Source organism: Cydia fagiglandana, chromosome 11, assembly GCF_963556715.1.
Source record: "Cydia fagiglandana chromosome 11, ilCydFagi1.1, whole genome shotgun sequence".
NCBI lineage: Eukaryota > Metazoa > Arthropoda > Insecta > Lepidoptera > Tortricidae > Cydia > Cydia fagiglandana.
Window position 1 is genome coordinate 3,975,090 of NC_085942.1, and position 11,388 is coordinate 3,986,477.

The 11,388-nt window shown below is 39.9% G+C and overlaps 3 protein-coding genes across 3 annotated transcripts; 2 read left to right on the top strand and 1 right to left on the bottom strand.

Annotated features, from left to right (window-relative positions):
- The first annotated feature begins 306 nt into the window (after positions 1-306).
- Positions 307-1,355, top strand: LOC134668731 (ribosomal RNA-processing protein 7 homolog A). Its single transcript, XM_063526173.1, has 2 exons — positions 307-447; positions 566-1,355. The coding sequence occupies exons 1-2, from the start codon at positions 393-395 to the stop codon at positions 1,321-1,323; spliced, it is 813 nt and encodes a 270-aa protein (XP_063382243.1). The 5' UTR covers positions 307-392; the 3' UTR covers positions 1,324-1,355.
- Positions 1,356-1,931: 576 nt separating this feature from the next.
- LOC134668732 (integrator complex subunit 15) lies at positions 1,932-6,312 on the bottom strand. Its single transcript, XM_063526174.1, has 7 exons — positions 6,168-6,312; positions 5,803-6,095; positions 5,295-5,549; positions 4,757-4,898; positions 4,150-4,275; positions 3,483-3,631; positions 1,932-2,644 (listed from the first exon to the last, which is right to left on the bottom strand). Exons 1-7 carry the CDS (start codon positions 6,244-6,246, stop codon positions 2,492-2,494), a joined length of 1,197 nt encoding a protein of 398 aa, XP_063382244.1. The 5' UTR covers positions 6,247-6,312; the 3' UTR covers positions 1,932-2,491.
- Positions 6,313-6,530: 218 nt separating this feature from the next.
- On the top strand, positions 6,531-10,868 carry LOC134668733 (cleavage and polyadenylation specificity factor subunit 4). The gene is made up of 4 exons (XM_063526175.1): positions 6,531-6,718; positions 6,820-7,096; positions 8,693-8,933; positions 9,681-10,868. Exons 1-4 carry the CDS (start codon positions 6,616-6,618, stop codon positions 9,957-9,959), a joined length of 900 nt encoding a protein of 299 aa, XP_063382245.1. The 5' UTR covers positions 6,531-6,615; the 3' UTR covers positions 9,960-10,868.
- The last annotated feature ends 520 nt before the right edge of the window (positions 10,869-11,388 follow it).

Genomic DNA, 11,388 nt, shown 5'->3' on the forward strand with positions numbered 1-11,388 from the left:
TTCAGCCAACACACAACGAAAACGTTACCATAGACAATTTTCACATTTTTCTAAAACGTCATTGTAACAGCTGTCACTTTAAAAAAACTGAAGCTTAACAGATTTCTGAACAATGAAAGAAAAATATTTTACATCGTAATTTGAATATTTACAGATATTATTAGAAGGACTTGAACAATTTTGAATAAATTACTCAAATAATAATTCTTAGGGAACATGTTTCTTTACTGTAATTATTTATTTTATAAAATGACAATCATAGAGAATCATCTCACAATTCCTGAACGAGAGTTCATTGTCATCAAAGTCACAACAAATGATTATAACCTCTAATACTACAAAGGCATGTATTGCCTATTTCTTCGTGTATAAATAATGAATTAGAAAACTAAATGAAACTTGGAAACGAAAACATGAAGTCTAGTAAACGTCCACTAATTTTCAAAGGTACGTTGTCATAATGTGTGGAAATAAATAAAATAAAAAAATGATTATTAATACTATATAGTCTGTCTCTAAAGACAGTTCATAATATTCACTTTTATAACGCAATATTTGGTTTCAGCTTTAGAATTAAAAGTCACGGATGATTCAGAGTCTCCCCACACAATCTATATCAAAGAGCATGCGGTAAGGGATCACACGGAGGACAGACCTCAAGGCAGAACTTTATTCGTCGTCAACATACCTCCATATATTGACGAAAATGGAATCAGGAACGCATTTCGAGACGCTGGCACTGTTAAATCTGTGGCTCTTTTAGAAAAGCCGGGTCCCTCAGAAACAAAAACTGTAGACAAATTCCTTCCAGTCATCCAGAAACCTATTTTCAAAGTGGGCTATATAGTTTTTGCTAAAGTAGCACAGTTAGATAAAGCTCTAGCTCTTACGGAACTCGTCCCTGTTAACTTTGACAAATATCAGATCAAATGCGGCATGAAGAAGTGGGTCGAAGAATACAACAACTCTGTACTGCTCGCAAAAGAGCTGAAAGAAAAAGTAGAGGCATTCATGACAAAACATGATGAGAAAACTAAACAAGCTGAGGATAAAGAAAAGAAGTTAGAGGAAGAGGATGATGATGGCTGGATCACGGTCACTAAGAAGGGAAAAGTCCAGAGCTTCGCTCGCTCCGAGAAAGTAGAGAGCAAAGTCATGGCTAAAGAAGAGAAAAATAAAAAGCGAAAAGAATTGAAGAACTTCTACACGTTCCAGATTAGAGAGTCGAAAATGAAGCATGTGGTAGCTTTGCGACAGAAGTTTGAAGAGGACAAGAAGAAAATAGCTCAGATTAAACAGAGTCGTAGGTTTAAGCCTTTTTGAATAAACTAGTTTAGTATAAAAATGTTTGTATTCTTATTTTAGACTATTGAGTTATTAGGGGTCATCCATTAATTACGTCACACGTTTAGGGGGAGGGAGGGGGTCAAGAAAATGTGACATATTGTGACATGGGGGAGGGGGGCGACACAAACTTTGTGACGTCACTTTAACTTCATCAGTAACCGAAAATTTATTTAAATTATTTAGTTTGCTGTACATTTAAATAACAAGTTTTTAAAACGAAAATAGTTTTTAATCATTTAATTTTCTTTCCTAAGCAGTTTTGGGTTATAAAATTACTAATATTTATATCGTCAAAAATATTTTTATAAAATATTAATAATACTTAGGTATTTACTTAATTCGATTTGGCGATTTCGTAGAAAAAATGTGACGTTACACTAGGGGGGAGGGGTTTGCCAAATGTGACCAAGTGTGACAAGGGGAGGGGGGGTCAAAAAACCTAGAAATTGGTGTGACGTAATTAATGGATGACCCCTTACATGAAGACTAAATAAATTCCTTTATATTATGACAATGAAACTACCACATTAGTTTTATGAAATAGTCTTTAATCTATAAGTTATTTACAAAATACATTTATTTATAAACTTAATTTAACATTTCCTTTGTACAGCAATTCATCTTCTATGAAAACATAATACATATTTCTGTATACACTGACAAGTAATTGCTTGGTTGCCTGACTAGGCTGACTTCTTTCATAATAATTAAATAAGTTTCTGCCATAAATTTCATTTTTAAAACACACTTATTTATCACCATTGTACTTCCCCAACATCCCCAAAGAATCTTCAACGACATAAATATCCACACAAGAAATAATAGTACTACCGTACAGAAAGCACACTTCCTACAAACCCGAAGTTTGACAGCGATTCAGAGTCGAGTCGTGCTATCTCTTTCTAATATATAGCACTATCCCTTTCGGCTTTTCAGGGTTGTCAAAATTCAAGTGATTATCTTATCTGTGATCGTGCACGCACAAGGAAGTCAAGTGGTGCCAACCCTAATAATTGCTCGGAGCAATGCCGAGCCGAACGGAGCCGAGTTCGACCGAAGTCAGGAGTGTCTCCCCACTGACATATGTAAAGTGGTATTTTAGTAGCAACGTACAGATCTAATCAATCTCAATAGCCTGATCCTGTCAGCAAAGCGAGCGATGTGCTTGCACTACAATTCGCAGCAACCTGTTCTCTGGCAGGGAATCCAGGGTTGCCAGCAGGTGATTGATGTTGCCATACACGCAGTCAGATGAGAGGGCCACTTGCACGGCTTGGCCTAGTCGGTCTAGGCAGTCCTGGGAAAAAAGTTACAGTTTTAAAGATACACAATCAGAACAGTGGGCTAGAGCTGTTTGGAAAGAGAAGAGTCGTGAAATTTATGAGATCCAATACATATTCTACTCTACGGCTCTTCTTATTCCGCACAGACTCTATTAGTGGAAGAACTAATTTAAAGCATGAACATTTTGATAATTTTAATGCCTGACCAAACTGAAATAGTGGTCTGTATGTAAGTGGGGCTCTCGTCAGCAAACTTTTGGTTAAAATGCAAAATATTTTCCCATTATTACAAAAAGACAAGTGTGATTTTCTGTTTATGCATCATTGTCATCCTCATCAATGAGTAACTCTTTGTCAAACTATAGGGAAAATTTGTGTCGCGTTTTTACAGTAAGGGCCACTTGCACCATTCGCTAACCCGGAGTTAACCGGTTAAACCTGGAGTTGCCATGGTTACCCATACAATTTGACACTAAGTTAACGGTTTAACCGCTTAACCCCGGGTTAGAGGGATGGTGCAAGTGGGCCTAACTGTTTTATAGTAGAGTCAGCTGCAGAAGTTGCTAAGCGGGCGAGGTGTTCAAATTGACCTTGACGCACTCTTATTCTCTTAACAATAAAGTCGCGTCAAGATCATTTTAACACCTCGCCCACTTAGGAACTATTAATAAAAATAAAATAGCCTTTATTTACAGGACAAAAACAGTTGCATATCCCTCTATTATCTCACATCTTTTGTATTCTTTGTCTGCTTGCCCTTCGGCAAAGGCCTCCTCCAACCTTCTCCACTCTCTCCGATCTAATTGCCACTCCGCTACAGGTGCTATGGCTATTGCTGGTGCCTGTACATACCTGCAGCTTAGCGTCGCTCTGCGGGCGCGCCTGGCCGGCCGCGTGCGCCTGCAGCGCGGGCGCGGGCGCCGCCAGCGCCGCCGCGTGCACCGCGCCGCCCGCCCCCCCGCCGCCCAAGCCGCGCCGCCCGCGCAGGCTGTGCAGCACGCCTGTCGAAGTTGAACGTTATTTTGATAAATAGCTACACTCGCGCCCGATAAAGCTCATAGCGTGCAACATTATTAAAATAAATTAAAAATATTCGCAGTGTATAATGATCTTAAATGTGTAGGGGCTGTTATACTACGACTGGAATCATACACTCAGTTGCGCCATTTTATACAACAGCCCACATTCACCCCTAAAACTCAATTTATTTATATTATTATTTAGGATAGGTATTTCAAATTTATATCATGATGATCTCTCTCTCTTCCTAGCTATCTATCCCACATGGTGGTGGGGTTAGCTTTCCTGCTTAACCTCCACTTCGTCCTGTCCACAACATCTTCCTCGGATAACTTGCACTCACTCTGCCCACTCATGTCCTTTTAGCACTACATCCTTCTATCTTGTTCTTGAAGTCGTAAAAGTAAACCCAACTGTTCTTACGACCTTAATGTTAGTGAAAAATTGTTAAACCACTTTCACACATTAACATTTAAGTAATATTAGTGTCAAAACTTACCTAAATGTAATTTTATATAAAGCTCAGACTCTGTCAACACTTTAGTTGGCACAGGTTTGATCAGTGCCAGGTTTTCTCCTTCTATCTTGATCTTTTTCGGTGGTGACACCTCAACCATTTCGGAGTCTGTCAAATAAAATATTTAAGTATGTAGTATGTAGTCTATATTGTTATAATGACGACAAAATCAACTCTTATAATTCTTCACCAGGAAACCGTATGGCTATAAGTATTTCACACAAAACTATCACAAAAGAAATCACCATTATTACAAAAAATTACTTACAAAACCATAGACTTAATGCTATAGACATAGAACTACTAGTCAAGTCAGTCAACCTTTGAGCAATAAGTACAGTTAAACTATAGTGGAAATATAAATAAACTAGTTTGACATGGGCACCTTTGCGCCGGGGGTAGCGCGGGGAGCTCTCTTTGAGTAGTTTTTATATTCTTTATTTTATCTTAGATATATTTAGGGTTGTTAGTTTTAATTTAGTATTATTTATAGATGTATTTAGTACATAAGTTATTTATTTGTCTTTCTACTGTATGATATCTATCTATTTTTTTTTTATTTTTTTTTTTTACAATTATGGTTTTATACCCGTGTCTATATAGAGTGGTGCTAGTGTACACCAGTGCACGAGTCCAGCAAGAGGCGTCACGGCCGCCATCGGGATGGAACCGGGCGGCAGTTGCGGAGGGTTATTCTGCGCGGAGAGGCATAGGGTTGGATTGGAGTACACCTGGAAAAAAAAGTTGTTGCAGTATTAATTTTATTTTTAAATTTCTTTGTGCAAGTGTCCCACGAATTTCATCAAAATGTATACTTGAAAGGATAAATAAATGATTTAATTTCTTATTTAGGCTTCTTTGACATGCATCTGATAAAATGGTCTTTGAAAATTATGTATTGTTTAAAAACATTCAAATAAAGGACAAGAAGAAAACAAAAAAGGAAAGGAACAGATTTAATATGTACAAAAAAATGCATAAAAATTTAAAAGTATTACAGTCATAGTGAAAATGCAAAAAAATATACAGTCCTTAATTCAATCAGTCACAGTTTAGCTTGGAATGAGTGTGGCACTCGAAAACCCCAAACAATAAATTTTCAAGCTTTAGATTTCTTTGGTACCCACCCAAGACGTGATCACTTCCAGTAAGTTCTTAGGCGGGAGTTTCCTCACACCGTTCACCTCTTGCATGTACAGTTCTGTGACGGCTGTGATGAAATTGGCTACAAACTGAGGGGCACTGGAGGCTAAGCTCTTGAGAGCTGTTTGGTTAAATGTGTTCAAGTGAAAGTGGTCTCTGATGATGTTTTCTACTAGTTGCAGGGATGGTGGTGATGAGCAGCCCATTTGCTGCAGCCACACACCTACTGCTAGTAGCACCTGGGGACAAAGTAAATCTCTGTGAAATATATTATGTTTTAGACAGCAAAGTAAAAAAAGGCATAAAAGGAAGGTGCGTCACAAAACAATAAATTAGATTTATAAGTCTTAATGCATTCACTGCCAGGGGGAGTGGCCTAGGAACAAACTTATATGACAGTGGACGCACATGTGCGTCGGGGGCAGTGAATGTGTTAAAATCCTTTATGCGCATAAATCTTTTATACAGAGGATATAATGACTAAATACTCACTGGTGTACTGGAAGCTGACACAGCCATACTAGCAAGTATACTCAATATTTTCAGTCTCTTCTGAGTATCTCCCCCTCCAAACAGAGACAAGAATATTGTGTTCTTCGTTGTCTCATTCGTACAGCTCGATAAGTACTCGCAGATCACATCAATAAGCTGTAGCTCTTGTAGGGGGTTCAAACCCCTCCGCTCCCCGCGTCGCGTGGACTCGCAGAATATGAACTCGGAAATTATCTCCATAGCTACGTCTACTTGCTTACTGTTGGGGGCTGCACGACCGGCCAGCAGTTGCTCTGCAAATAATAATGTAAATAAGCATTTTTCTCAAAAAGCCTATATTGCAATGCATAACAGGAAAGTTTTACCTATTCTTAAAAGAGCTTCCTTCGCACATTGAGGGAATTCATATTTCCGCAATGAATGCTTTAGATCCGACATAGACATTTTGTCGGATTAATTCTTGTAAAACGATAATAAATGATGAAAACACGGCGTCTCCCCCAGTCTACGAAGGATTTGTATGGGATTATTGGGATTTGTCGATTTTGACTTTTGACATTGACATTTGAGATTCGAAAACTAAAAAATGTCTAAGCCAAGGATAAAAACGCTATTTATAATCTATCAAAATAACATATATCTCCATGTTGGCCAACTATAATTTATTTTGATATTTAGGTTTCGCGTGCCTTATCTGTGTTCATAAAAAAAAATAGAAAATGTCAAGCTGGTAATGTCAACGCTGCATCGGTGTGCATTGCAAGCAATTTATTGCAGTTTTCTCTATAAATAGTCTCAATTTTACCATTCCAAATGGAAGTCCTAGTCGCTAACGTAGATCATATCAAATTCGACATAGATTTCGCATTAGACGAGCAATATGGAGCTTTACCTTTGCCGTTTCCCGGAATGGACAGTAAGTGTGATGTTACACCAATAAAACAGTGATATACCAGGCTACTGGTGGTTGTAGACGTTTTGGGTGACATATGAAACATTTTTCACTTGATTTTTCAGAGTCCACGGCAGCAGTATGCGAATTTTATAGTCAACCCAATGGATGTACGAATGGACCTCAGTGTCCTTACAGACACGTCCGCGGCGACCGCACGGTGGTTTGCAAGCATTGGCTGCGCGGTCTGTGCAAGAAGGGAGACCAGTGCGAGTTCCTCCACGAGTATGACATGTCCAAAATGCCGGAGTGCTACTTCTACGCCCGCTTTAATGCCTGTCACAATAAGGAGTGCCCGTTTCTTCACATAGACCCGGAAAGCAAGATCAAAGACTGTCCCTGGTAAGAGTCAAGGAGCATTGCAAAGCTATATTAGTACAGTACCTCATTAACTTGAAGTGATGTCCTCTGTATATGTTTGTACGGGTCAAATCTTGCAAGTTAAATTGGACCCAGTCCCGGTTTCCGATTAAACCGAGAATTTGCATAAAAATGTAAGTTCGATGACAATGCACACACACAAACTTCTCTAGCTATATTTTTTATGCCGAGCAGTATGAGGCTATACTGGATGTTTTTTCAATCCTTAGACCTATTTCAGAGTTCAATATGTAGGCCATGAATGACTTACTATTGCCTTGCTGGTTGGGTGAATTGACTCTCCTAAAAAAAAACTGAGTAATTTAAAAAAAAATCCTTTTTAGGGTTCCGTACCCAAAGGGTAAAACGGGACCCTATTACTAAGACTTCGCTGTCCGTCCGTCCGTCCGTCCGTCCGTCCGTCCGTCTGTCTGTCACCAGGCTGTATCTCACGAACCGTGATAGCTAGACAGTTGAAATTTTCACAGATGATGTATTTCTGTTGCCCCTATAACAACAAATACTAAAAACAGAATAAAATAAAGATTTAAATGGGGCTCCCATACAACAAACGTGATTTTTGACCAAAGTTAAGCAACGTCGGGAGGGGTCAGTACTTGGATGGGTGACCGTTTTTTTTTTGCTTTTTTTTTTGTTTTTTTTTTTGCATTATGGTACGGAACCCTTCGTGCGCGAGTCCGACTCGCACTTGCCCGGTTTTTTGTGATATCACCCAGCGTATGGTTAAGAATTTGATAAACACTCTCTAAAATTGTGTAGCTCTTTTACATAGTGTTGCCTGCAATTAAAGGTTTTATTGGAAAACAGCAGAATTGGTTGCAAATGCTGCTGAAACATTTTATCAGGCCTTACCCATGAAAGTCATTTACGCGCATCCAAGACTGCACCACCTCACCGCACTTTTAAAAAAGTATTTTTAAAAGTATAATCTGATCCAGTGGCGTAGCTAGCATGGGTGGCACCCGGTGCGGAAATTGTGGGTGTCACACCAAAATTCAATCAAAATTGTAAAATATATTTAAAAAGAGTAATTGTAATTTTTGCTAAATAGCTCAGGATTTACTCCATCATTTTCATTTTACGAATTTTTATAGATGGCACTACTGATCTGATCCCCCCCCCCCTAGCTACGCCACTGATCTGATCTACTCGTTATTGTGATCTCACATAACAACTATCAGGTTTCTTATCTCACGCTCTTATAAATAAGTTATGGCTGAGCCCTCTCCCCTTAATAATCTTAGTAGTAAATGAATTGCGCTTAGAATGCCCTGAAAAAGTTATGATTTTCAAAATAAGAAAACTCCTCTTGTTAGTAATGAAATAGACTAAAGTTTGTTTTTATTGAATTAAAGCCAGCTACAGTGGTTTCATTGGGACTACCTCATTATTTGACAACATCTTTATACATAGATAACAATGCAATAGAAATCCTCTTTATTGCACAACCTCAGATGTACATGAAAACACAGGTGGCCTTATCGCTAAAGAGCATCTCTTCCAGACATCCATGTAAACCAATTTAGGAGATAAGGATATCTTTAAACGAAATTCCAGGTACGACCGCGGCTTCTGCCGGCACGGGCCTCACTGTCGGCACCGCCACGTACGCCGCGTGCTCTGCACCAACTACCTAGCTGGTCTGTGCCCCGAAGGGCCCTCCTGCAAGTACATGCACCCGCGCTTCGAGCTGCCTGCGCCGCCCGAACAAACTAAGGACGCCAAGCGGTTGCCTGTCTGTCATTATTGTTCTGAAGTCGGACATAAGGCGTCGTCGTGTAATAAGATACCGCCAGAGGTAAGATGCAAACTAACAGCACAATTTGTATAGTATTTTTCAAACTCAATGAGCCAGGTGTCTTTTTAATACAATTTTGCAAGATTTGGCATTTTTAGGGTTCCGTACCCAAAGGGTAAAACGGGACCCTATTACTAAGACTTCGCTGTCCGTCCGTCCGTCCGTCCGTCCGTCTGTCACCAGGCTGTATCTCACGAACCGTGATAGCTAGACAGTTGAAATTTTCACAGATAATGTATTTCTGTAGCCGCTATAACAAAAAATACTAAAAACTGAATAAAATAAAGATTTAAATGGGGCTCCCATACAACAAACGTGATTTTTGACCAAAGTTAAGCAACGTCGGGAGTGGTCAGTACTTGGATGGGTGACCGTTTTTTTTTGCTTTTTTTTTGCATTATGGTACGGAACCCTTCGTGCGCGAGTCCGACTCGCACTTGCCCGGTTTTTTATCTATTGTTGTACCATCAGTGGCCTATTTTATAAAGCTACAAGTTACAATTTACAAGCGGAAGTCTCTTTCTAAGCCTATGTGTTAGAACGAGACTTCCGCTTGTAAATTGTAACTTGTAGCTTTATAAAATAGGCCACAGATAGTGGTGACGATCAACTAATAGTCGACATTCGGCAATTTGGCATGTCGCTCTGTTGCTATATTTAACCGCAATTTACCAATTTCTTTTAAGCGAAAGATACTCGCGACGCATAGACATAGACTTAGGTCTCATAACTACCTCATTATTGCAGCAACGCGAAGCGGCCCAACGCCAAGAAGAGGCCCGGTATCGAGCGCTCGGCTACATCAAGCCAGCCAACGAGAACGAGAACTCCGAGAGCCCCCGCATGCAGCGCATGATGCACAAGCCTCTAGAAGAAGTCACCTGCTTCAAGTGCGGCACGAAAGGGCATTATGCCAACCGGTGCCCAAAGGGGCATCTCGCTTTCCTGTCGAGTCAGAATCAAAATCAGCAGAACCAAAACCAGTGGCTTAGGGACAAACAGCAGCAGCAACAGCAGCAGCAGTGATAGTGTTAAGTTTTAGCTTTGATTAAGTGACATGGAGTGTAAGGTTAAGTTGGTCTTCACATTTAATGCGGATCAGACTCTAACCGCGAAAATCGAAGTGTGCAAATTGCGGGCATCTTTTTCTATCACTCTTATTACGCCTTCATTGGAGTAAATGAGAAGATGCCCGCAATTTGCGAATTTCGGTTTTCGCGGTAAGTCCCCTGCAGGCCGTACAGAAAGGGCACTTCCTACAAAACCGAAGCTTGACAGCGATTCAGGGACGAATCATGCTATCCCTTTCTAATGCCTCTTCCCTTTCTGTCCCTTTCGGCTATTTAGGGTTGTCAAAATTCAAGTCATTATCTTATCTGTGGTCGTGCACGGATAAGGACGTCAAGTGGTGCCAACCCTAATAATTCGGAACAATGCTGAGCCAAACGGAGCCGAGTTTGCCCGAAAGGAGGAGTCTCACTGACGCCGCTCATGTATGTGAGCGAGGCACCGCTATAAATTACCATGGTTTTGTCTCGCTCTCGCATGGAGCACCGTGCGAATTCGCAATCAGTGTGATAACTAAGTGCGTGATGTAATCGCATTTTTTACGCTTGTTAAGAAGAACGATAAAGATAGATGTAAACGAATGATAGAGAAGTATTGTTGGTGTCTCATTCTAATAGATTGTTGGAGTGAAGTATATCATTTACTGTGTCCCTAATGTTCTTTTTAATGCCGTTTAAAAGGTTTGCATGTTTAAATAGTATGAGTAACAGACAGTTATACATGGAAGGTGGTGTGTTATTCATTAGTTTGAAGACAATATGTTACATTACAGTGAAGAAGACTATAGTTTAATTTATGATTTGATATTGTGCAGTAAACTGCAGAGATAACTGTTTTTGCCTTATCAGCCGGGCTAGCACATGATTGGCGCGACGGTATCTCGCGGCGAGATAGACTACCCGTCTTTTTCTAATAACTATGTTAATTAAAGAGGGACGGGTGGTCGTACCTCGCTGCGAGATGCTGTCGCGCCACCGCCAATAATGTGCTAGGCTTACAGTATACCATATGAAATAATTTTCTCAACGAAATGAAAAAAATATTTAAAATTAAACTGTCAACACTAACTAAACTGTTATTGATTGTTTTATTTTTACATTGTCAATTACCTATTGAAACTTATCGGCTTATTATAAAGGCGGCCTAAAACAGGAGGTCTTTTACATATTCAGGGCCAAGAACCCGACTGTCGGGTACACTGTTCGATAGCGACTACGCGCTACATACGGCGAAATCGTGGCTACGCGCTACGAGCACAAAACAGATAAGTACAGAAGTCAATCACATGTATGTACTTTACTTTTCATACCTACGCTCGGCAGTCGCTCTAGGGTTGCGAACTATGTATGTAGGTATGGCTTATGCACAAAAAACTATCGTGGTAGTG

Bases quoted from the DNA above. Each gene is read 5' to 3' on its own strand.
- LOC134668731 (XM_063526173.1), top strand. From the start codon at position 393: ATGAAACTTGGAAACGAAAACATGAAGTCTAGTAAACGTCCACTAATT. The intron at 448-565 runs GTACGTTGTCAT...ATTTGGTTTCAG, and splicing joins ACGTCCACTAATTTTCAAAG to CTTTAGAATTAAAAGTCACG.
- LOC134668732 (XM_063526174.1), bottom strand. From the start codon at position 6,246: ATGTCTATGTCGGATCTAAAGCATTCATTGCGGAAATATGAATTCCCT. The intron at 5,550-5,802 runs GTGAGTATTTAG...CTTTGTCCCCAG, and splicing joins TGTCAGCTTCCAGTACACCA to GTGCTACTAGCAGTAGGTGT. The intron at 3,632-4,149 runs GTAAGTTTTGAC...CAACTTCGACAG, and splicing joins TTATATAAAATTACATTTAG to GCGTGCTGCACAGCCTGCGC.
- LOC134668733 (XM_063526175.1), top strand. From the start codon at position 6,616: ATGGAAGTCCTAGTCGCTAACGTAGATCATATCAAATTCGACATAGAT. The intron at 7,097-8,692 runs GTAAGAGTCAAG...ACGAAATTCCAG, and splicing joins AAGATCAAAGACTGTCCCTG to GTACGACCGCGGCTTCTGCC. The intron at 8,934-9,680 runs GTAAGATGCAAA...TCATTATTGCAG, and splicing joins GTAATAAGATACCGCCAGAG to CAACGCGAAGCGGCCCAACG.